This window comes from Lytechinus variegatus, chromosome 6 (genome assembly GCF_018143015.1).
Source record: "Lytechinus variegatus isolate NC3 chromosome 6, Lvar_3.0, whole genome shotgun sequence".
Taxonomy (NCBI): Eukaryota; Metazoa; Echinodermata; class Echinoidea; order Temnopleuroida; family Toxopneustidae; genus Lytechinus; species Lytechinus variegatus.
In genome coordinates, this window is record NC_054745.1 from 14,384,977 (window position 1) to 14,412,332 (window position 27,356).

Genomic DNA, 27,356 nt, shown 5'->3' on the forward strand with positions numbered 1-27,356 from the left:
AATATTGCGGGTAACATACGTCACGAATAATCATTAGGTGGGCTGATGATGTCACATCCCAACTTTCTGATTTCTAATGTTTTTACAACAATCATAATTTTTCAATATTTCATACTTGTGTGAATGATATGTCGCTATTATAATAAACTAAGTTGCGGCAATAAACTAGATCCAGTTGTCACTCCAATTTTTCTAGTTCTTAGAGGAAAAAAATGAATAAACCTGATTCCATATAATAAAATACATGGGATCAAGAGTGGATGTGACATCATCAGCCCACTTAATGAATATTCATTACGACTGATTTCACAAAATATTGCTGAAATTTGAAATTCAATCAATTGTTATTTGTTATCCGATTGCGGCATTTTGCTCAGTGAATTCTACTCTATTATTAAGCTAAAAATACTTTCAGCCCAGACCGTCCCTTTAACAGTTTGTTCATAGCGTGTTTATGATGTGTTCAAGAGTGTGCTCCACGTTGAATTTATATCGTTTTAAGGTGTATTCAACTACGTGTTTACAATGTGTTTAAGATTATGTTATAAACACCGGGTGTTGACAGTGTGTTAAACCGTGCGTACAGTCCAGTGAACATTAGGCCTGTTTCATATAATAAAAAGTTATAACAACCTTGTTTATAGTAACAATTAAAAGGCACTGAATCTGCTTTTCAGATTAAATTTTTTGTTGAAATTAAGACATTTGTGATTTTAACAAGTCTGTGTAAAACGGAGCAGAGTTATTTCAAAACCACATAAAGTTGTAAGAAATCATACAATTTAATACATTTAGTTTATAGTTTTCAAAATTTATTGTTTAAACGATTACAAAAAATATGAAACTTGTTATAATTACAACCTTAAATCGTAGTAACAGTTAAAAACGACTGAAATCATTTAATCTGCACTGCAGATAATAATTTGTTTATGAACCTATGTAGTTGTGATTAGAGCAAGTTTTTATGAAACGGTATTTAGACATGGCAAACCCACATAAAGGCATAGGAAACGACTTTATATTTAAGCATTCCTAATTATATAGGAGAATAACTCAACCCGATTTCACGATCTTAACCTCCATTAAAGACATAAGAAAATTCACTCTCATATATTGTTATTTTTAAGAAAAGAAAGATTAATCACATGGAGAAGCTGGTCCTGAGTATGTATGATAAAGCGTTTGCTGCTCGATAATGAACGACTTTTTGCTCCTAGAATAACCATTGACGTATGGAATAAGTATGCATGTGAATTTATAGAGACAAAACAACAGCAACCACAACAACAACAACAGTAATACCAATACTACTTACATTATCATTGCTGCTACAGTAGTAATGATAATGATAATAAAAATGATAGCAATTTCCAGAGTGTACACACAGTCCATGAGTCGTACACTAAAAGTAACTGTGCTCCTTAGTTACACAACAGTCCTTTTGTTTATAAAGAAATCTACAAATTAACACATTAACTTAAAAATGTATATTAAAAATCAGTTTGCAAAAGTTGCAAATATTTGCGAGTAACATAAGTTGCAACAAATAACGCACATGCGATTTTTTTTGAAAAATCGTAGTTTTTTTACAGACTTAACATGCAAGAGTCACGTGACCGACGCGACGTAACTATTCTGCTGCTAACCATAAGCTCTGTTTTTATCTCGATTTTGTTTTCTCATTTCAGTTTTATTTCGTCAACTTGACTTAAGGATAAGATCTACCTTTAATATTTAAAAGCCATTTTTTAGTTACAGCTTCTTACAGTGTTTACGATATCCCTACCACACAAGTTAGAAGATTGAAAAACAAAGCGCTACATATATATGTATATAGGCCTATACATACATGTATATAATAGAAATAGTCTGCTTCGTCATATGGAATAAAATAATCATAAATGGTAAAGTAAATGCCATAAAAATAAAATCATAGATTTTAAAAGGAGCATAGTTCTCAAAAAAATATACATATATAAATCTGTGTGTGTATGTGTATATGTGTGTATGTGTATTAAAATACAATGAAAGACATAAAGCACTACAGTCATAGAACATTAACTTTGTCTGGTCAACCAAAGAATCGACCAGCCGCCGATACGGGTGTTTCACTAAGAGTTAACCGTGAATTATCAATTGCAAAGTCCCTTATGTCTTGCAATTAATTGTAGATTTGTGATTAATTGCTGGGCCCCGTCTTGCAAAGAGTTACGAATGGATCCAATCAATCTTAACTCTATGGAAACCCATCAGGGTCATATTTTCTTTTCTGGAGGAAATTTTCACAATGCCTTTTGTAAACAATAGAGAAGCAATGAATACATCCTATATAGTAGACCGGCCAAAACGATTTTTTATACTTTGGACGGCAAAATTTGTTAATGCTTGCTAATGCTTGGCGTCCCAGCTAAAAGTTTTGCAAAAATACCCAGGAATAGCGTATGGACGGATGCCAAGCGCAATTTTGCGTGAAAGTGTCATTTTTAGCGTAAAATCTGAAAGACTGTCGAAAATCACGCATTTTGATATTTTGACGGATTATCATCATATTTTTTATTATCTTTGATATAAAATTATTTTCATTCAGAATTTCAAATTATAAGTCTACTAAATATGCATTTCAAATTTGAATATTACACACACACATATGGCACAGGGAAACATAAAACCGCGATTTCCTCGAAATAAAAGTTTGTGAAAACTATCAATAGTTTGAAGTTTTTTTACGCAACATGAATTCTTCGATTTAAATGCGTTTATCCATCGAATGTATAGTAAATGTCCTAGTGCCACAAATATTAAAAGAATTTTCAAGTAAGATGGTAGATATCTCATTTTATGTTATCCGAAAGGAGACAATGTGCATTTTACCAGGTGCGCATTTTGAAAGAAAAATTGAAAATACCGTACATTATGTACATAATTACATGTATAAGTACATACTAAAGCGAGTTTATATTTACATGTATAAGTCCATAATAAAGCGAGTTTTTAATTGGATAGCACAATTTGTCAATTCCTTGCATCCCAGCTAAAAGTCTTTCGGAAATACTGAGGAATAGCGTACGGGCGGATGCCAAGTGCACTTTTGCGTGAAAGTATCATTTTTAGCGTAAAATCTGAAAGACTGTCGAAAATCACGCATTTTGATATTTTGACGGATTATCATCATATTTTTGTTTATCTTTGATATGGAATTATTTTCATTCAGAGTTTCAAATTATAAGTCTACTAAATATGCATTTCAAATTTGAATATTACACACACATATATGGCAATATGAAATATAAAATCGTGATTTACTCAAAATAAAGGTTTGTAAAAATTATTAATGGTATAATGTTTGTGTTCCGCATCTCAATTTCGTCAAGATTTAGTGCTAACCGAATAAATACTTAATAATTGTTGTCATGTCACATATAGTGAAAACAAACACTGAAATAAGATGCAAGATATATATCATTTTATGTTATATATGCGAAATATAACAATGCACATTATTTTATCAGATGCGCATTTCTGATAAAAAAATAAACAGCGCACAATATTACATCGATATTGCACATCTTATATCAGTGCGATACCCGTCATGATATTATATAGGATTATGTTTGCTTTTGTAGAGTTCGATCTTCTTGCTATTTCCACGAATGAATTGGTGCTGAACTTAAATCTACCTGTGGCGATATTCAGAAATAGGTCTGATATTTAATTTGCCGTTACCATGGTAGCATTAATTTTACATGAATATCTATATCCAAAATCATAGAAAACATACATATGTATGAATAAAGCGATTGAATTAGCATTTTTAAACCACTCTGTCAATCTACATTTTACTTCAGTTATTTGATTATCAAAGTATATTAAAAAAAAATGGCCGTTGCACGGCAGTACCTTTTTGTCTCGCCGGCATAGCAGAGCAGGATTAAAGGAGCCACTTCTCCGGTGGAGGTGACGGTAGTTTTTATATAACAGCGTCATATCAACATTGAAATCTTAACCAAAGTTACATTTTTCAAAATTTCATTATAACTTTGAACGTATAAAAAAAAAAAAAATTAATGACACTTTAATTTTAATGACACTTTAATATTCATGTATTACTGATCGTCTTGCACAAGTTTTAGATCACATGATTAAGGTCAAAAGTCATTTAGAGTCACTGAACTTTGGCCATATGGGGATATTTTTTTAAATGTCATCATAACTTTTTATTTTTATTGATCCAGTTAAAGATTACACTTGAACATAAGGGTATTTAAGTATCATCGATCATTTTGCACATATTTCAGTTCACATGATCAAGGTCATACGTTATTTTGGTTCGATGAGCTATATGGATGGCTTTTTTTGAATTATTAATTTCAGTTGTTTCCATGTCCTGCTGCTATAATTATTATGTTAAAATATGAATAATAAATGTTATTTGGTCTTTTTGCATTGCAAATTATAATTTTCATTCAATTCATTTTACTTCATCAAAGTTTTTGCATTTGCTATTACCACAGGTCCATGTTGTTATATATCCTTGTCTAAGACGGGGGCCGGACAGTCCGACCCTGGGCAGCCCTGGACATACCAATGCCATTTTGGGAAATGCAGTTGTACGACCATCTATACATATATTACAATATAGGCACTGGACGCTGGTCATTAGCCTTTAGATTTGTTTGTCATAATGGTCGTGCGATGGCATTTCCCAAAATGGCAATACACTGTGATGAAATGAGCTTTAAGATTTGAAATGTGAACTTTAAAGGACAAGTCCACCACAACATAAAATTGATTTGATTGAAAAGAGAAAAAAAAATCCAATAAGCATTACTCTGAAAATTGCATGACAGAGTGGTTTAAAAATGCTAATTCAATCGCTTTATTCATACATGTATGTTTTTTATGATTTTGGATATAGATATTCATGTAAAATTAATGCTACCATGGTAACGGCAAATTAAATATCAGACCTATTTCTGAATATCGCCACAGGTAGATTTAAGTTCAGCACCAATTCATTCGTGGAAATAGCAAGAAGATCGAACTCTACAAAAGCAAACATAATCCTATATAATATCATGACGAGTATCGCACTGATATAAGATATGTGCAATATCGATGTAATATTGTGCGCTGTTTATTTTTTTATCAGAAATGCGCATCTGATAAAATAATGTGCATTGTTATATTTCGCATATATAACATAAAATGATATATATCTTGCATCTTATTTCAGTATTTGTTTTCACTATATGTGACATGACAACAATTATTAAGTATATGTTCGGTTAGCACTAAATCTTGACGAAATTGAGATGCGGAACACAAACATTATACCATTAATAATTTTTACAAACCTTTATTTTGAGTAAATCACGATTTTATATTTCATATTGCCATATATGTGTGTGTAATATTCAAATTTGAAATGCATATTTAGTAGACTTATAATTTGAAACTCTGAATGAAAATAATTCCATATCAAAGATAATCAAAAATATGATGATAATCCGTCAAAATATCAAAATGCGTGATTTTCGACAGTCTTTCAGATTTTACGCTAAAAATGATACTTTCACGCAAAAGTGCACTTGGCATCCGCCCGTACGCTATTCCTCAGTATTTCCGAAAGACTTTTAGCTGGGATGCAAGGAATTGACAAATTGTGCTATCCAATTAAAAACTCGCTTTATTATGGACTTATACATGTAAATATAAACTCGCTTTAGTATGTACTTATACATGTAATTATGTACATAATGTACGGTATTTTCAATTTTTCTTTCAAAATGCGCACCTGGTAAAATGCACATTGTCTCCTTTCGGATAACATAAAATGAGATATCTACCATCTTTCTTGAAAATTCTTTTAATATTTGTGGCACTAGGACATTTGCAATACATTCGATGGATAAACGCATTTAAATCGAAGAATTTATGATGCGTAAAAAAACTTCAAACTATTGATAGTTTTCACAAACTTTTATTTCGAGGAAATCGCGGTTTTATGTTTCCCTGTGCCATATGTGTGTGTGTAATATTCAAATTTGAAATGAATATTTAGTAGACTTATAATTTGAAACTCTGAATAGAAATTATTTCATATCAAAGATAATCAAAAATATGATGATAATCCGTCAAAATATCAAAATGCGTGATTTTCGACAGTCTTTCAGATTTTACGCTAAAAATGACACTTTCACGCAAAATTGCGCTTGGCATCCGGCCGTACGCTATTCCTGGGTATTTTTGCAAGACTATTAGCTTGGATGCCAAGCATTAACAAATTTTGCCGTCGATTCCTTATCTAGAGCACTTTTTGAGGTTTGGCCGGTCTACTATATACATCATAGAGAACATTATGTTAACGTTGCTGGTGGACCACAGTTGTGATTGATCGGATCAATTGCAACTCTTTGTAAGACGGGGCCCTGATCTTCTTATTGAAACAAGGAGTGTAATATCATTTTCTACAGCTAACATTGATGTAAACTTGCAATATGGTGATTCTCAATATCCTATTGTTACAACCCTTTCGAGTTTTTTAATCACCAATGTGCAACTGTATTTAACTCGTAATTTGATCGGTGGATACGCAGTACTAGTGCGCGTCCCGTGTGCATGATTTAACCAATACGGTGAGGCGTTATATACCACATGCAACTGAAATCAAAGCACGATTTGTGAAACACCCCCTCGTTAAAGCTTTACCATTTAATGACAATGTAAGAAACAAGAAGGGATGCCAAGAGAGCGGTGATGCTGATACTCAACCCCGGTGCGCCGTTGCAGAGATTACCACTGCAAATGCAAGCATTTCCACTGCCAGAGACGAATTCAGTTCCGTCAGGCAGCATTGAGTTGATTACGTCTCGCTGGGCGTTTAGCTGCTCTTCGGTGGCACTCTCACATCTGTCCAAATTCGTCCCACAGTCCCGGAAAACCACATCTGTTGACACAGGTCCGACTATGGAAAAAACATAATAACGGAATAGATTTCTAATGGATTTTATACATTCGAAACGAAATGGTCAGCCTTTCAAATACCGCTCTGGGAAAATAACTAGTGGTGTCATAAACAAGACAAAAATCGAAAGATATGAAAAGTAAAATAGGTGAAACATTGCGTAAGCGGTAGGGTTTCAAAAATGTCGCGAGCGAAGAAAGCAAGTGAGTGAAATTTCACGGGTATTTTTTAAAGGGAATGTCCAGGCTGGAGAAATGTATATGCCAATATAGCGCAAAGTTCAAAGAGCAAAATGCTGAAAATTTGACATCTAATGCAAGTTATTGCATTTTTCCAGCGAAACAGTTCTAGTCATGTCGTTATGAACAGGGGCGTCGGTCCATTTTTCAGATGGGGGGGGGGGGCAAAATCAGAAATCAACGTTCCAAAGGCGGTCGATCACACAACTCAGCCGGACTCACCCGTACACAAACACACACACAGGCCTGTATTATATACATGTATTTATATATAAACCCCTCAAAAAGTTTGGAAATCTGTGTTTGGCCGTTGATTTCTCACAAGTCCCATTTATACAAAATGCATATTTTACATCATTCAAAAGATTATTTAATTCTCTTTAAAATGAGTTATGATCAAGCCATCACGAAAATAGCAGGATTTAAAAGTGTTGGATGAGGTATGAATTGAAAAGCTGCAAAACGAGCAAAAAAAGTTTGGAAATCTGAGATTGGCCAATAATTTCTTCCAACTCCCAAATTTACACAATGCATATTTGATATCATTCAAAGGATCATTTAATTCTCTTTAAAATGATACCATGCTTGTTATGATCATGCCATCACGAGAAGAGTAGGATTCAAAAGTCCTGGATGAGGTCTAAATTGAAAAGCTACAAAACGAGCAGAAATTGAATATGAAGGGTCAATATAAAACATGATTCTTTTGTCTGTGTCAATGGTAGTGTAGTGTACATGTAGTGTAGTTTAGTGAGGTCTAGTGATGGTTCTGTGAGATAACATGGTTTGAGTCGTGGTTTGAAATACCCATGAATGTTTGTTATTTGTTTGCTTGTGCAAAGTTGTGTTTGATTCCATGTTAATGCTGATGTTAAAGGCCTGGTCACACCGCCCGAGCGTTGTTGGAGCGGTCGTGGAGCGGAGAGAAAAAAATCATCGCCGCTTGCTACCGTTCACCATTTTCGACTTCGATTGTTTTTTTTTGTGTGTGTTTTCGATTCATGTTTTCGATTTTTCCCCAATTTTGTGAGCGAAATTTGGCCCTCTTTCCCTACCGCTTCACGACCGCTCCAACAACGCTCGGGCGGTGTGACCATGCCTTACACAGTGAGAGTGAATAGGCACAGTGTCAATGGCTCCATTCTGCTTCTATTGCAGGCATTCAATAGATAGACATTGACTACAAAAAGTGCTCCGTGTGTTTCGATGTAATTCTAACAAAATAAACAAGCGCTTGGCATTTGCATTAGACGACTATGGTGAGATATGTATACTCTTAATGGATTCCTTAAAAAATAGTCCTTAGGATGTCCCTGCTTGGGGTCAATATATACGACAATTACAGAAGTTGTAAACGGTTCAATTTATATCTACGTTAGTTCATTTTTGTCACTTCTTTGTGGATGGAATCAATTTTTTTTTTTGGGGGGGGGCAGACTGAGGAGAGATAGAGAAAGATAATAATTATTCGGCTTACTAGTGTCAACGTTGTACTGGAAGCTGTAATCGATTTTCAGGCAGCCGCCCTGAGTTGAACAGTCCACTGTTTGTAAGCTGTCATCGTCGCAGGAAGGGTAGCCCGTCTCTGAGGAGGGTATGTCGATGTCTTGATTATTCGATGAAATGGATGCACAACGATAGCATGACTGTGAGTAGGCTGCCATTAAAATAAGGATATTAAAAATAATCATGATAGTATCGAAGACCGGGGCGAATTGTAACACGTGTCAAATAGTCGGGTAGATATGATCAAAATTATTGCTAACCGTACAATTGGGTATATATGCATTTTTTTCTGCTGAAAGTTGAAGTATAGAATGTTTATTTAAAGAAAGCCACACTATAAAAAGTATTGGGTAAATGTGCTCCATTATGGTAATTATGTGTCCAAACAACATTGGGCATTTCTTATGGGCATTTCCATTTATCCAGTGGGTTTGAAATTTTGCGCATTCTGAAGTTATTGCTGCTCATTCTTTAACCTTACTGGACAATATATGCTTCCCGCATTGGGTAAAAAACTGCCCAAACTTGGTTGGACACATAATTACCCTCGTGGTGGTAAAAGTTTTACCCAATATATTTTTTTTTGCAGTGCACGGGTGCCGCTTGGGCATCCATTGGCATTTTCTTTTTTTATTGTCGTCTCATGCCACGCCCACTTTGTACATACCTCTCAGATATGACGTTCATATTTTACGAAATAAACATGGCACGTTTGGTGTCAAATTAAAGCTAAAGTTAAAGGTCATTTAAAGGAAACCAAAACCCAAGAGAAGCAATCTCTTTGGAAAGAGAAAATGAGAGGAACAATTAAAAAAAAGGTTCATCAAAATCAATTACGAAATAAGCAAGTTATGGACGTTTAAAAAGTATGTTGTAATTTCTATGGTGATTATAAAAATGCCAACGTACTTCAAAATGACGGTTGTCATGGACAACTCTCCATTTGTTTTGTACACAAATTTTAAGATTTCCCCCCTTATATTACATATTTCACATTGTCTTCTCCTGACCTTGACATGTGTGGTGTGAATTATATTCTCCCATGACATATTGTTGTGCTCAGAAGGAGGCAAGATGCAAATTGAAAGATAATGAGGAAAATCTGAAAATGGAGAGTTGTCCACAAAATCAGCCAGTTGGAAACACGTTTGCCAATTTGAGGATCCCCATAGAAAGTACAACAAAACACAAACGCCCATAACTTGCTTGTTTCAAATCCGATTTTGATGAAACTTATTTTTTCAATTGTTCCTCTCATTTTTAATTTCTCCAATAAGATTGCTGGGTTTGGTTTCCGTTTAGGTCTTAAAAGGTCAAATTGCATTAGAAATGTAATATTTTACAGATTTTGGCTAATTGTTATTTTAGTAATGTGAAATATCTTTACATGTACGTGTCTTTCACGTCATCTGCTTTTTAAATCATTGTACTTTTATTGTTAATTGTATGTTTGCTTATTTCCTTCACATGTACGCACTTACTTATTTATGCCTCTCTTATGATGTTGCTACTTAAATGGATTGTTATAATTGCACCGGCAGATCGGGGTAAGCACAGCCTGCCCGTGCCCCCCCCCCATTTTAGAGGCACAATTCCAATTTAAAGTGAAGACCTTCTGTTTTCTTCTTATTATTATTTTATTTTTAGTTTTTGCTTTTCCTTTTTTTTTCGTGGACGAAATGCCCTTCATTTCTTATCAAAACTTTTTTTTCCTCGGCAAAAAATGTGCCATCCCCCTTTTCTAAAAACCGGGATCCGCCCCTGCTCCTGAACTTCGTTCAGACGAGACAACAACAGGAAAAGTGATTCCTAGGTCTCTACCAATAATCGTTCAAACGTTTCCAGTAGCAAGTGGAAAACATTGTTTAAATGAGTCAAGCATTGTCATGTTTTGTATATGGGCCTAATGTCGTTTAAATCTTTTTTGGATCTTTCAAGTGCATAATATTTTATTATTTTTGTTTAACTTCTGATGTCATTCTCTATTTTTTTTCAATATATATTGCATTTTCTAAATGTAGAATCCAATTCACTAATTTGAATAAATTATCAAGGATGAGTTTCAAATTGACATAATTCACACGAATACCAAATAAGTTTTGTTAAACATGTTTGTACGTAATTGATTTGTTTTACTGAAATATTACTGCCACCTTTTTTTTTTTGTTTTGAGTTTGTTTTAATGCCCGCATGGGATACCATCAATTTGGTAATACGGGCAACATTTTATAAGTATTTAAAAATAACACACAACTGGTTTTCTGATGGAGAGGGGGGAGAAGGGTAAAATATGGTGTTATTCTATCAAAAAAATGCTTTTTGTAATAAAGAATTAAAAAAAATTGCTCACTTGTTAATTTTTTTAAAAATAAATTTATACCGATACGCCATATCTGACTCCATCATAGTTAATGGCTCATTACGCCACCGAAACGAAAAAAAAAACGCAAAACAAGTGGTAAACCTCTGGCAGCCTCGCCTTTATTACCCGATTCGATACAGCAGCAGTGCTGACTTTGAAAACAGCTACTGAATAATCATTTACAAAAGCAAACACTCGTATGATAAAATACTATGTCCATTGACCCAGCATGACCTAAGACATGTGCAAAGCAATCATTCGTACTTTATTACCCGTATGTGTAGATCCATGAATTTAAAATTCCCCTAACACGGCCAAAAGTTCATTGACCCTAAATGAACTTTCATTTTGATCATGTGACCAGAAACAAGCACAAGATGTTCGGGGATACATGGTTACTCTCATGTCCAAAGTTTTATGAACTAGATCTATAAACGTTTCAGTTATGATGACAATTCCACTAATACCCCAACATTATCAACGTTGTTAAAGTTATGATGACAATTCCACAAATACCCCAACATTATCAAACTTCGTTGACCCTAAATGACCTTTGACCTGGGTCATGTGACCTGAAACTTGCACAGGATGATCAAGAATACTTAATTGTTTTATGTCTAAGTTTCATGAACTAAATTAATAAAATTTTAAAGTTATGCTGGCGATTACACAAATACCCCAATATAGTCAGAGTTCGTTAACCCTAAGTGACCTTTGACCTTAATAATGTGACCCAAAACTCACGTAGGATTTTTAGTTATACACTATCATCCTTTTGTTCAAGTTTCATGAACAAGGTCTACATGCTGTAGAAGATACGACGACATCTAAGAACTTAACCTTAGTTAAGATTCCAAAATTTATTCCTCAACATGGTCGAAGTACATTGACGATTAATGACCTTTAACCTTGATCATGTGACCCGAAACTCAGGCACGATGTCCAGCAATACTTGATTTACTTTATGTTAACTTAATCTTGGTTAAGATTTCATATTGACGACGCCGTCGCCGTCGGAAAAGCGGCGCCTATATAGTCTCGCTCCGCTATGCAGGCGAAACAAAATTCACAATTAGATCGTCATTTTTACGTTCTTTGTACATTTTTTTAACGAAAGATGCCGTGGATGAAGTGACCCCCAAAATCGAATTAATATGAGAACTTTCAATGCATACAAGAATAGATCTTTTGGAGGGGACGATGGACCGCTATAAATGAAAATCTATTACGAAAATAAAAAAGTCTATAAATTTAAAATGATAATATGATTTCATATCAAAATGAATAACCTCCTACCACCGACCTCTCTCACACAATAGATTTTTTTCTAATTGGATCTATTTCGAATATTTCGAAACATTTGTTTACGAAGTTATTTCATCCGAACAGATCGCTGCACAGTGCGTATCAAAAAAAGTTTACACTTTGAAAAAGCCCTGAAAATTAAAAAAATATACAACATGTGGATAATTTTTCCACATATAATCTTTGGTTTGGGTCTCATCTATCTAATGAAAGTAAAAGTTTTGACAGAATGTTACACTTGAGTGAGCAGTGTCCATTTTTGTAAAGCTCGCAGAAATCTGTTTGCGCAGAAATGCTAGTTTTCACGCTGTGTCAAGGGGAAGGGGCGAAATCAAACTTTCCCTGCGAAACATTTCTCATACATTTCCCTTGCAATTTTAGTCGATTGAAATAAAAAGAGAGAGTAAGTTAATGCTACTATGTTTTCAAATGAAAATGAAGGAGATAAGGATACATCTAGGCTCATGCAATGTTCACTTATTTAGAAATGTTTCTGTTATCCAATGTTGCTAAAACCTAGAAGAATCATCTTGAAATGATGATGCTATTTCGCTTCTTTTTTTATAATCAGCTCAAGGTGATCTGGCAAATCACAAAGTCTTTCTATAAACTACACCATTCTGTCATAATTACTATATTGTTTAATTTATTGCATAAACAGTTGAAGTAGTATCTGAATGAAAAATCATATCATGTCTAATCTTGCTTCTTCGCTTGTGTCATGACAAGGTCATGTTATTCCATTTTTGTTGGATTATCAAGCAGCCAATGTGGCGAAATCTCAATTTTCCCATAACTCAATTTTATACTACAATAGTACATTTTTCATTCTTGTCATAAAGCATGATAGGCAACACGAATATTTAGTCAAAAGCATCTTGATTACACTTGGTATCTGAAAGCATATCTGATGGCTACTTTTACATGTATTTTAATCTACGGAAGAAATTCTAACCAACTAAAACCTGACTTGATGATGGATTATTTTCTCGACAGGTAACCCGGTAATCATGATAATTAGTATACATGGACAAATTTCGAATGAACATACAATAATGTCAATACTCAATCAGCATTGTATTTCATGCAGCCTGACTGACACATCTTAGGCAGATTTTGTATGCTTGTATTATGACTTGCATGAAACATGTGCCAGGCTAGACAATCTGTCATGTCTGCATAACACCCTCGTTGCAACTGCTACATGCTTGTAGATATTTTAATATAAAGTTTAAAATAGCTTGCATTGTAATTTGATACCGAATTACATTTTACCAGATATGGCAATTTTTCTGCTTGCAATTGCATGCTTGTGAATAATTTTAATATAAACTTTACAAATAATACACGTTGAAGATAGCATGCATTCTAATGTGATACCGAAGTATACCCTGTTATGATTCAGAATATCTCTTTCAGGTATGCAATTTTATCATACATCAACTATTATATTCACTGTACCAAAATTTGCTGAGGCTTGACAAATTATTGTGTTTAGCACGAGAAAAAAAAGGGAAAGAGAAGAAAAGTAACCACCAAATAAGCTTGTTGCAAGGAGGTAAGATTGAAAGAAAACGTTACATTCCTATTCCTCTGCTAAAGCATCTACCACGTTTCAATGCCAATATTTATAACTTAATGTATTGGTAGACAAAGTCCTTTAAGCTGATAAACTTTATTGTGAGAAGTTACACATTCATGTCCTCAGATTTTTATTTCATGTCTATATATGTGTATCCGACAATCTGGATATATGACAATAAAACTGATTTCTGAGGTGAATCGGTGTTTTCCTCTCTGCCATAACCACAGACACTGTCTGCTCGCAGATACGATGCCTTTATATACATATGTATATGTGTGTGTATGTGTATATGTATATGTATATATATATATATATACACCTGTATATATATATATATATGTATATGTATATATACATATATATATATATACCATTTATTACAAACATTAATCTTCCAATTCTTGAATGTCATCTTTTTTTTTCTAGAAACCAAAGCTCTCAGTATTCTACTAAAAGGTAATATATTACATGGTTTTGGACATGCCCAATATTCATGATATTAGCATGCAAGATGGCAATACTTGCACATCCCAGAGCTTATTTATCTACCCAGCTCAGATACTGTAATTTTAAATTCTTTCATACCTTATTAATGAAATGAGGTGATACCCTCTAAGGTCAACTAGCGTATGAGGTGAAAAAGTTTACCAACTTTTCTTACAATGAACTACTTCCATTGTATCTGCACGCAACACATGGCACAGTTTGTTTATCATTGGCTTTACCCCATTTTTTTTTTTTTTGTTGCATTTTTGGCAATTTGTTAATAATGTGAGCCCGGTGTATACGATTGAATTATCTATACAGATCCAAGGTCTTTACCAATTGGCATTATAGCCATGCTTTACTAATACGTTATTACTAGTGCGTTTTGGCTTACATTGTTATAGCAACTACTTGGGTTCATACCAATAATTCTTAATAGGCAGAGCATATATTGATATTTGACTTCACCTGACAACACACTAGTAGTTCAGTGTTTTTCCCGTTTATTTTCCAAATCTGTATATTTACAATATTGGTTATGCAAACTTGTATATCGCACTCTTGCGGATACCCCCCCCCCCCTCCCCACTATTACGTGTCTAAATTTCTAACTCAGGAGTATTGCAAATTGAACGTGAACATTGCGAACAGTTCTCGACACACAACGCTTGATTCTCGATCAACGACCGAACGTGATTCACATCGACGTTAGTTCTATACATCGATAGTTGCATAACCAATGACAAATTGAACTTGGTGCTAGCAAATACTTTGTTTTCTTTTACTAAGAATTGCCCTTTCTTGTTTGCAACTTGTTAAGCCTTGCATCCTTGTGTAAAAAACATGTATCCATCCATCCATGTATGCGATTACTTGAGTTAAATCGCAATACATGCAGTCGAGTCAGCTGAATGCTTCCGTGTGCCCTTATTCTTTTGAGACAAACGGTTGCTAATGTAATTCATGAGATGCAGATGGTTTATTGGATGAATGAGCCAGTTCCCAATGATGCATTTTTTTTTTCATTTTATTACAATGCTTACAATTTCGATAAACGAACTTTGAATCTATTATCGCTTTCACTATACGTTTCTGTAGAGATAGCAATTTTCTTTGGCATCTTTCCCTGCTCCAGATTCTCAAGTATGCATTGTGTCAGCTGCACATTCACCAATTGCCATTCTGCGTTATGTCAGTAGTAGCCTATATACTTAAAAAAAAAAAAACTTCCAATCATTATTGATGTACTGATTTTTTTGCACTCATTCATGACTAGTTGCAATTGCATACACTCTAAGAATTCTGATGTTGAATCAGCGTTAGAGGGGTTGGAGGAGTGCCGGCCTTTTCCAGATGTTGCGTCCACCCTTGTTTAAAGCTGAACCCAACAGTATTGGGTTTTGGTTTGACGCAGCATTTGGAAGATGTCGTCGCTCCTCCGGCCTTTCAACTGTTAACATGGTTAAGTTGGCATTTCCTTTTTTTTTTAGTGTAACGACGGAAAGATTGATCTCGATCTTGCATAATATGATAGCAATTTGAAAGCTTTTAGTAACTGGATAAGACCCCCCCCCCCCCGAAAACGAATCTGGTTTGAGTTACCATCGATCTGGTGACATTGAATGAAAAAATACTTGTCAATTCACACGCTGTTCAAAACGTGTGAAAGTACTTTTTTGTGGGCACAGACTTTATATACCTTTGTTGCTGATGTTAACGTTTATACCAACACAACTTTTTTTGGTCTCGCTCCACTGACATTTGTAAACAAATAATTGCAATAACTGGTATAATCAACGACTGTATAATTCCTAAGGGAGAAATGCAAATCATTCTTATTTCCCCCTTATCACGTGGATTGGTCTGTAGCATTCTCAGTTACATCCGTTTTTTTATTTTCTTCTTCTTTAATTTTTTCTCCTTTAATTTTTTAATTATCTTGTTTTCTTTTCTTTCTTTTTTGGGTTATTCTTTTTTTTTTATTATTACTTCATTCACATTGTACATTAGTAATGATCGTTCTCGTATTTGGTCTGGTTCGTTTTTTTTGTCTCTTTTCTTCCCATTTTACTTGTCTTCCTTCAAACTTGTATTGTCTTTTTCTCTTGCACAGCACACTCTCATTTTCGTTTCCCTCTTCTTGCACAGCAACAGGAGCAGGAGAATGGCGGCGTGTCTACTCTTTTAGCATATCTAGTGTAATTCTTCCCGGCTCCGACGTCTGATTTGTCTGACTTCCCATTCAGCTCGTTATGCAACGATGACCTGTTGTCCCTTTCATCACAACACGGCGCTTCGTCAGAAAACCTCTATTTTGATACTTACATAAAAAACTACCTGAATGATAATACTGCTGATGTTAACTCAAACTTTGACCCAAATGACCCATGTGGGCAGCTTATTACTTCACAGTATTTTACAGAACAACATTTTAAATCTTTAATTAATTCTAGCAGTCTTGAAGAAGATATTTTTCTTCTCCATCTGAATATTCGTAGTGCCAATAAAAATTTCGATAAGCTAAAATTATTTCTTGATAGAAATCAGTTTCCCAAACATTCAATCATTGGATTAACTGAAACGTGGTTTTTGGAAAACCCTTGTTCTCTTTTTGCACTCTCCGATTTTAATCTAGTTGTTAATAACAGAACTCTTAGACCTGGTGGTGGTGTTGCACTTTATATACCCCAGCAATACGAATATAATCTTATAAATAATATGACTTTATCCAATGACGCTTTAGAATCACTCTTTGTTGAAATCATCAATCCAAAAGGAAAAAAATATGATACTGGGAGTCTTATACCGACCTCCTAATTCAAATACTCGACATTTTCTGGAAACCCTCAATGACTTTTTACTCAATCCTTTTCTGAAAAACAAAGATTGTTTTTTTATGGGGGATTTCAACATCAATTTAATGAATTGCAACAATAACAATATCTCGCAAGAGTTTCTCGAAACGTTTTTGACTAATTCTTTCTTACCACTAATCACTAAACCAACGAGAGTGACTAACACTTCTGCAACTATTATAGATAATATTTTTAGTAATGTAACTTTTCCTACCCCCAAGCTGGTATAGTTCTTAGTGATATTTCTGATCACTTTTCAATTTTTGTGAAGCTGTCTAAAAATAAACTTTTTAAGAATGAATCATATAATACTTCCTATCGTAAAATAACCGATGATAACATTTCTCATTTAATTAATGATTTAGACAATACAGACTGGTCGACCATTTTTGACTCCACAGAGGTTGATGTAGCTTACGACATTTTTATTACCAAATTAACATCTTGTCTAGACACCAATGTCCCTCTTATCACCCACCGAAAGTCAAATTATAAAAAAATCCCAATACATCCGTGGATCACTAAATCTATTTTACGATCTATTAATCGTAAAAATAATCTTTATTATAAATATATTTCTAAACCTAACGAAAACTCTCTTTCTAAGTACACTTGTTATAAAAACACCCTTACCACATTATTACGTATTGCCAAAAGGGAATACTACACTTCCCAATTGAACATTTACAAAAATGATATGAAAAATACTTGGAAGATTATTAATAATGTACTGAACAAAAAGAAAAAAAGCTCTACAATCACAAAAATAAAGTCAAATAATACTATTACAGACGACGCTAATAAAATCACAGGAGAGTTTAATTCATATTTTTCAAATGTTGGCAACAACTTGGCTAAAAATATTCCTCGAACTAACAAATCCTTTTCTGATTTCCTTGACGACCCTAACCCCAATTCTATGTTTTTCAGCCCTACTAATTCTATGGAAATCATAAACATTGTTAGCAATCTACAGAATAAGAAAAGCCCGGGGTATGACGGTATACCAAACTTTCTTCTAAAAAAAAATCATTGCAGCCATCGTTGATCCATTGGTACATATTTTTAATATCTCTCTTACCACTGGACGGGTCCCCAATAAAATGAAAATCTCCAAAGTCATCCCACTGTTCAAAAAAGGTGATAGCCAACTCGTTTCTAACTATCGTCCAATATCCTTACTAACTTCACTATCTAAAATTCTAGAAAAACTGGTCCATACCAGAACTAGTGATTTCTTCAAATTACATAACATTTTTTCAAACTTCCAATTTGGATTTCGTAAAAATCACAGTACTTCCCATGCAATTTTGTCATTTATAAATAAAGTCACCACTTCCATCGATAATAGTTGTCATACTGTCGGTATCTTCCTGGACTTCTCCAAGGCCTTCGACACTATAAATCATGAAATTCTCCTTCATAAACTATGTCATTATGGAGTTAGAGGGAAGGCCTTGGAGTGGTTCAGGAGTTACCTCACTGATAGGACCCAATTTGTATCAGTAAATAATTGCAATTCGACTACTCTTCCAATTACTTGCGGTGTCCCCCAGGGTAGCCTACTAGGCCCACTTCTTTTTATTACTTACATCAATGATATTAAAAATACATCAAATTTACTTTCATTTATACTTTTTGCTGACGATTCAAATATTTTCTTTTCCCATGATGATATTAACCAACTCGTTAGAACCTTAAACTTTGAACTAACAAATGTTACAGATTGGATCAAGGCCAACAAACTTTCACTTAATCACCAGAAGACAAACTACATGCTTTTCAGTAATAAAGTCAATACTCTAACTGACAGGATTTTCTTTGATAATTTTGTTCTTAATAATGTTTCCACTACTAGATTCTTGGGTGTCCTTATTGACGACAAATTATCCTGGAAGCCTCATATCGATAGTATATGTAAAACAATTTTAAGAAACATTGGAATTATTAATAAACTTAAACATTTTCTCCCTTCCCGCACTTTGTTAACATTATATTACACACTTATTCTACCATATATTAATTATGGAATTATTGCATGGGGATGTGCAATACAAACACAAATAAATAGAATATTACTTCTCCAGAAAAAAGCTCTAAGAATAATTTTTCAAACACACTTTAGATCACATACTGATATCTTATTTTTTGAAAATAACATTCTTAAAGTAAATGACATATATCTTTTCGAACTTAGTCAATTTATGTTTAAATTAAGCAGGGACGATCTCCCCGCCATTTTCTTTAATATGTTCCGTAAAAATGCTTCCGTACACAGCTACCCAACAAGGCAACGTCTATGTTATCATCTTCCTTTAACAAGAACTTTATTTGCAAAAAACTCGTTTGTCTTCTCCAGGCCTGCCTATTGGAACTCTCTGCCTCAAGATTTCAAAGAATCCCCTAATGTAAATATTTTTAAACGCAAACTGAAAAAAATGTTAATTCTGAAATATTCGTCGCAAACAGGTCAAGCTGAATAACTAAAATAACTGATTTAATTATGCTCAACTTTTATGTATATGAGTTTATATTATATACATATAGCCATGTATATTATTTGTTTTACATTATTTTTTCTTCTTAAAACTGCAATTAGCCAAGTACCTGCTCCTGCTGCCTGCCATATTTCTTTTCTACTTAGTGTATTGCACTGCTCTGTCCCTTCTGCCCCCCCCCCACCTCCCCCTCTCTTAAAATATTGTATAACGTAAATATTTCTTTACATGACCCATCAGTTACGTTTTTTCAAGTGCACAAAAATTGTATTTATTTTTAAACAAATTTATTATTACAAACCAATATTTATTTGTTGTAGTTTTATATTGAAACTAAGTTAGGGGCTTGCCGCCTGTACAAGCTTTGCTTTTTTCGGCAAGTCCCTCCGTTTTACTTTCAAATACAAATGTAATTTCAGACAAATTTATTTACTCAATTGTGTTCTTTAAATTTATGATTATTTATGTATACATATTATATTTCGTAGTATTTTCGACCTTGTTTTGTTATGTTTATTATATTATTGCTATGTTCATTATACTATTGTGAAACGGAAATAAATAAATAAATCAAATCAAATCAAATCAACCTTTACCCGTTTGTGTGCCAGCTGGATCTGAGGACATAACTGAATCTGAACAAAAGTTTATATCAGACATCTCCAGCATTTTTCACTAAGTTTGTATCATTAAAATGGGTTTACATTTCATTTTTAATTTGGGATACTTGTTTCCTCTACACTTTTCCCAAGCTTGACAATGATTAATAAAATGAAAAATGAAGCCTTAGGCATTTTATGTAAATCACAGCTCAATGTAAAGCAAATATCGTCAAGATGGCCTCGGTGTGTGGGGGAGTGGGTGGGGCGCAATGTACTCTTCGAAGTGTTTTGGGCAAGGAAACAAGTTAAAAAAGGTAAAAGATATCATCAAATCAATTTACTAGGTAAATTCCACGTGTTCTTCATGGTTAAGGTCTACTTTTATTCGCATAACTATTTCCAAGTTCTGCGCAAATCATTTTTCACTAACTTTTCAAAAGTGGTGCTCACTCAAGCGAAAATATTTTTCGACAGTTATATCGTCATTTGCTTAAATGGATCTGTACCAATAATAAAATGTGGAAAAATCTTTAGGATATTACAAATATATAATTTTACAGGATTTTTTCTAAGTGTAAACTTTTTTGATACGCACTGTATATTCTGTTTATTATAAAATTGTTTGTAGGCCTAATGTAAAAGCTGGTGTCATAGGCGATTTGGCTCGGGTACCGGCGCGCCGGTACAAAACGGCTAGCTGATTAGTAACGCCAGTACAAAACGGCCGCATTGATCGGGCCCGCCAAATCCAAATGACTGGTTCAAAATTTTGCCGATACGAACGGAAAGCCGCCCTTTGGTTCCGCGTTCATCAGAAGGTTCAAATATAGTAAATATATTCTTTAAATTTCTACTTTGGTGAAAGGTTTCAATATATATATTAGTGTGATTTTTTATGTAATTTTATCACAATTATTTCTATAATTCGGTCTAAAAAAAATGTTGGTCCAGGTAGATCTACACAACAAACAAGTAAGTCCTCCCTTGAACAAACATCAATATTTTCCGAACCAATTCGAGTTTTTAACATATTTTTACATGAGCGTGTAGGTAATTTTATAAGCTATCCTCTGAGTAATTGCTATGGACGTATTTTACGTCATGCTTCAATGAGCACCGTCAAAATGCAAAAAATGACACTTCAAAAGTCACAAGCCAAATATTATTACTTTGATTCCATTTTATTGGAACTAATTCAACATTCTCATCATGAAAAATAGTCACAATGCTTGTAAAACGTACTTTCTAAAAGACGATGCAAGTTTTTTGGCTAAATTTCACGGTTGAATAAAGACAAGTCCCAATTTGCTATAATTGGATTTTTACACACTTCTATCAATAGAAGTGATAGAATATGATGACAGCTTTTTAGGAAGAGTATCTTCAACAATATTCATCGTTTCACGGTTCAATGAACATTCATTGAAAACAAAAAAAATGCGATTTTCAAATATCATAGGCATAATTTTTTTCATTTTGCTAACTGAAAATGATATTTTCTCAACTATTTCTTTATTTTCATGACCAATTAAAATGCTTCAATGATTCAAAGGCGTTTAATTAAACATTTACGTTATTGGTAAATACGATTTGTAACTATAAATAACTAATTTTGATTTTTATGAAAATTAAAAGTTCAATGCATCAGTGAGCACACAATATTCGAAAATTAGGCAAATGAGAAGAACGTTCAAGGCCGTGGTTATGGTTATTTGGTGTGCGTGCGTTTTGGATAGTGTTAATCTGAAACCATGTGCGAAGTTCCATGAAATAACTGTTGGCAGAAGTAACAAAAACCGTTTCACATTTGTTGAAATTTTCACTTCCTCTCTCATAGACTTGTGTACATTATGGGTGCATATGTTTAAGAATAAGTAACCACTTATTCAATATGGTGGAACTTTTTTTAAGGCTGTCCTTAGCAAAGTCATTTGGCAGTAATGCTAATCAAACTATTGGCAGAATTCTGTGCAAAAAAATGAAATCGATTTGTTCCTTTATGGGTGAGTGAGCACGCATCAAAGTGGGAAAATTGGTATTTTCAATGTCACAGACTCATTTTAAAGGGTAATAAAGTGGATATTGGCGTCAAATTCGGTTTCAAATGTGACTGTTATTGTTGTTGATTGTATCATCCGTCATTTCTATCACCACACACTTTCCGAACTTTAAACATTTCATGGTTGAGCGAGCACATTCAAAAACTAAGGAATGAATACTCTTTATATTGCATAAATGTATTATTTTCCTTACAATTCCTCATGATCAGCTTAATTCATGGACAAATCAGTGCTAAATCCAGAATTTGAAAATGGGGGAGGGGCCCACAAATACCATAAACCCTATGATGATACGTCACAATATAGGGGCTGCGGAACGGTTTTCAAAGGGGGGGGGGCTGACCATGCAAAAAAACACAATCGTATAGTCATTTTACATTTCTGTACATGCATTTGGAAAAAAGTGAGGGGGCTTCAGCCCCAACCCCCCCCCCCCCTGCTTCAGCGGCCCCTGCATGCAATACATTACACTCACTCAACCATGAACATACGATATCAAAATTGTGTGTTGAGTGGCTAAATGATGAATAGTAACACAGCATAACACCATAAAATTCACCTTAACACAACTTTTTCCCAACTTTGTATTTCCACAATCAGAAAAAGACTATTGTGACTTTAAAAAATTGTGATTTTTAATTCATTCTTTAATTACTTATGCATGGCTCAATTGAACAATCTCATTTTTCACCAGGAGTTGCTTAATGGGTGTCGAAAACCACCTACGAAATATCATATCTCAAAATAATTCCGTTTAAAAGTTACAGCAATTTGATTTAGGGGAATCTTACTTCTTTTTGTTGTGTATAGATAAGAGGTATTTCAGCCTCGTACGTTACGGACGGTATCCTCGGTACATGATGCGATGTACCGGTATCTTTCTTGCGCATGTGCAGCGCTGGACTGCCTGGACAGTTGGCACGGTACCGTCCGGTATCACGTCTCTTTTTTGGAGTATGGTCTAGCTACTCTACCGTTAGTTTTTAAACATTTATTTTTAACTTTTTGATTGTAAACATGGACCGTGATTTTATTATGTTTAAAGACAATATTCTGTCATCGGCTCGTCAGGTGGGGTTAAGGCATTGCGGTATTTAGACCAAATTGCTTCAGTCTCTGTATTTTGGTTGTTCCGCTGAACTACGTTGGCTCCACTCACCATACATAGACTGAAGAGCTTAGGGGCCCGTGGCTACAGACAACGTATAGTGAACTAGCGTTTTATAGATCGCGGTTTAAAACTGTTTTTTGAGCGAAATTTACAGTTTTATGGTTTCCATTATCAGGGAGATATAAATAACTTAAGTAATTGCATACCTTGGACCGGAGTTATTGAAAAAAAACCACTGGATGATTGAGAAATCTGTCATCTAAGACATTTTCTCCTGACCTGACGGTTTTTCTTGCAAGTTGCCATCTTGAATGACGTCATTATCGTTTTTTTTTCATCGTTAATGTCTCGATATATCGCGATTATAGCTAGTATCGTTTGTCTTCGTGTAGTGTATTGTATCGTATTATTGCATTCGTATAGCGGTATTGCCTTGTAGGTGTGCTGGTGGAATGCAACATCGATATCATATTCGTAAATTGTTGACGCCCTCTCCGTTCGTTTGTAAATATTTCATAGTTTGGCTGCCATTTTGATCGATTTCGCTGTGCTTTTCCCAACGAAACAACGGTAAAGTATAATTTTCATGCATTTTCATCTATATCGTTTAAACTACTCTTATGTTAAATAGTTCTATATTTTTAATTTGTAGTTTTTATATCCCTAGAGTGTCACCTCGATGTGTTATATAGCCCCAAACTTTGGACTCTGGATTGACAAAAGTGCTGGTGTTATAACAAATGGGAGCCCACACGGACACTTTACCGTCGGTGAATGGGGATTACAGTAAAATGTCAGAAATTGTTGAATAAATCCCCAGAAACGACGGTTATTCATTTCTAGGCGGTACTAAAGCGAAGAGATTCCTATCATTCCTAGCATCTGAATATTACTCAAAAACTCTATACTTATATTTTTTTTTGGATTAAACAGTCAAAATTTTGCTCGTGGCCTTTAAAAAAGAATGCATTGTACGCCATGTCTGGCCCAAACTTTTGCCTCATTACGCCGCATGTAGATAGTATTTTTTTAATTGTTCTTCATATCTTAAGTGCGCTTTTTGCTTTTTTCTACTGTGTCCCTCTCTTAATTTAAAATTTGTCCCGAGGCTCCTGATTATTTTCCTCTTTCTTCATATTTCTATAAATTTGGTAAAATATATAGCGTGAGAAATGACTTGCAGACAGAAGGTCGCTGGTGTTTCATACTTCAATGATCAGTGAAATGACGATACAAATTTTTAGCTTCTTTCTTGCACCAAGCTTTGATCGAAAGCTCGGTGCAATTAGAGTGATATTGAGAGGCTAGGTAGACGACAGAAGCAGGGGGGGGGGGGGGTGTTGGCGAGGGTCCTGCCCCCCTAACTTTGATTTTTTTGTCAATTTGTTTCCTGCATCCTCCCTAACTTCAGGTGAACTGTCCTAAAATTGTTAAAAATCGTTTGCGTCCCCCCTAAAATTTTGTTTGTTAACCTATTTTTGCCTGTCTTTTTTTTCCTTTGTCCAACCATAAATTACAGGTAGACCCCCCCCCCTTAAATTGTTTCGGCTTCCGCCGCCAATGGGAAGCTATACGACCAATTTTGAGTCATTCATTCACATCTAAATAAAATACATATACAGTGCGTCCCACAAAAAACGAACCCGAGATTTATCGATGATTTATCATAACTTAATCATGAATAAAATAGACAAATGACCTACCAATGTTAGGCTTAGAACCTCTTCCTTCATCTGATATTACTTAGATTATTTCTCATTCACGCATGAATGAGCAAAAATAATTTGAAGAGGGTATACCAAAAAAGTCACTTGGCGGGCCGTATCTGGGTTTTAAAAGAAAACAACATTTTTAAAATGCTCAATATCTGCTCTTTAATTTGATACCTCAATTACAGAAAATAGTCGAGAAAAAACAAAGTTGAAATAAGGTTTGAATTTTAATAAAAGTGAAGAGGTTCTACAGGCTAGCGTTCAAACTCACTAACACTCAGTTTTGTTGACGATCAGCCAGTCTTTTGTTTACCGTGCGATAGCTTTTGTGGGAAATCGGTAAAAACACGTTTATTATATGAAATTATGGAAATACAAGCAATGTTTTGAGGAGCATAATTTTTTTAGTTCTTGACCATTTTCTGTGATTAAGGTATCAAATAAAATAGCAGATATTGAACTTTTTAGGCATGTGGTTTTCTTGTTCCGATTAGTATCTCCGGCCCCGATCGACTACCCGGTTAAAATCGCCTCTGACATCGGCGTATTAATTGGCCCAGGGTGATAGAGTGTCCGTATCACAAACGGGCCGCGTCAGACTAAATAGGTTTAAAAGATGGCAGTTGCTATCACCCTGTCGACGATTCAATGATTTATCAGTTTATAGAGCACCGTTAATAGTAACTTGCTATTTTTCTACCTTTTGAAAATCTTTAGCAAAAACATCTAGAAAACGGCGAACTTTGTCTATTCATATACAGCGTGACCAACCAAAAGGACACCCACATTTAGAGGTAGATTTTACAATATTAAATTTTTTTACAATGAATTTGATACTTGTGGTATGAGTGGAATCCCATCTTTAATTTGGGACCAACAGCTTAGTACATTAACCATGCATTGCTGCTTAAAAACAACAAATGAAGAGATCACTTGCAAAAGGGGTTAGTCCATTTCTTTTTAAATAAAATTCGATTTTTATGTCTCAATGTAGCGATATTCAGTAGCTCTATAAGATGATAGCAAAGAAAAATTGAAATTTCTATTAAAAAGTGATCTAAAATGGCAAAAAAAAATCACTTTTTTCAAAAGGGGTTAGGTCCATTAAAGTTTAGTTGCAAAAGGGGTTAGTTCCACACAGAATTTATTTGAAAAAAAAGGAATTATCTTTACTGAAATATGGAGACAGGTCAAATGTCTTTTATATCCAAATTTATGTTCTCATGGTAAAATTCAATTTCGCATGAAATTATTGCAATATGGGAAAATAAAAAAATAATTTAGAGTGGACCTAACCGATTTTAAAACCAAACTCTTCTGAAACACTCATTTGTCAAAAGGGGGTTATATTTTGTAAGTCCATTTTCCGTAAATTTTATTGTTTTCTGTCTCTAAACCTCTAAATTTTTAATCACTCTCATGATACCAAAGAAAAAATGAAATTTAAATGCAAAATTATATAAAAGTGGCAAAGAAAATTCACTTTTTTAATCAAAAGAGATTCGATTCATTTTAGTTTACTCACAAAGGGGTTAGGTCAACAATTATCAATTTTTTAAAGATATTATACAAAAAATGACAAAAAAGAGATGTGGTTGTATTTTTCTTTCTGATTAATATTTCGAACAATTAATTATTGATTAGAATTTTAAAAAGAAAATGCAACAGAGAAGAAATATAGGAAAGCTTACCGCTTCCAAAAGACAGCGCTACGACGAAGATCAGAATTTTGACATCCATCACGGTATCGAATTTCTCCAGTGCGTTTAGAGATAAAATGGCGAACGCAGTCAATGCACGAAGTTCACCAACAAGAGTAATTGCATTTCGATACTGGACGTATCTTGTAACTCTATTAGCCTCGCCCATTTACTGTACATGCTGTATACTGGTTTAGCCAATAGGATGTCAAGTCCGATCAGAACTCTACCAGCTTGACGATCGGAATGTTGCGAAATACATGGAAAACTTTAAGATGAAAATGGAAAATGCCATGACATCATCATCCGCGTATTGCACCTTCACGACATGCATATGATGGTATTCACAAATATTGGTAAATTTCCAAATC

General features: G+C 34.2%; 1 protein-coding gene across 1 annotated transcript; it reads right to left on the bottom strand.

Moving 5' to 3' along the window:
• Positions 1-6,355: 6,355 nt before the first annotated feature.
• On the bottom strand, positions 6,356-27,104 carry LOC121417050. The gene is made up of 3 exons (XM_041610612.1): positions 26,977-27,104; positions 8,681-8,860; positions 6,356-6,964 (listed from the first exon to the last, which is right to left on the bottom strand). Exons 1-3 carry the CDS (start codon positions 27,023-27,025, stop codon positions 6,705-6,707), a joined length of 489 nt encoding a protein of 162 aa, XP_041466546.1. The 5' UTR covers positions 27,026-27,104; the 3' UTR covers positions 6,356-6,704.
• Positions 27,105-27,356: the final 252 nt, after the last annotated feature.

What these genes read in the sequence shown, in the direction of transcription:
- LOC121417050 (XM_041610612.1), bottom strand. Translation starts at nt 27,025, where the DNA reads ATGGATGTCAAAATTCTGATCTTCGTCGTAGCGCTGTCTTTTGGAAGC. An exon ending in AGCGCTGTCTTTTGGAAGCG is followed by an intron (nt 8,861 to 26,976) that starts GTAAGCTTTCCT and finishes TTTTAATGGCAG; the next exon opens with CCTACTCACAGTCATGCTAT. An exon ending in CCAGTACAACGTTGACACTA is followed by an intron (nt 6,965 to 8,680) that starts GTAAGCCGAATA and finishes TTTTTTCCATAG; the next exon opens with TCGGACCTGTGTCAACAGAT.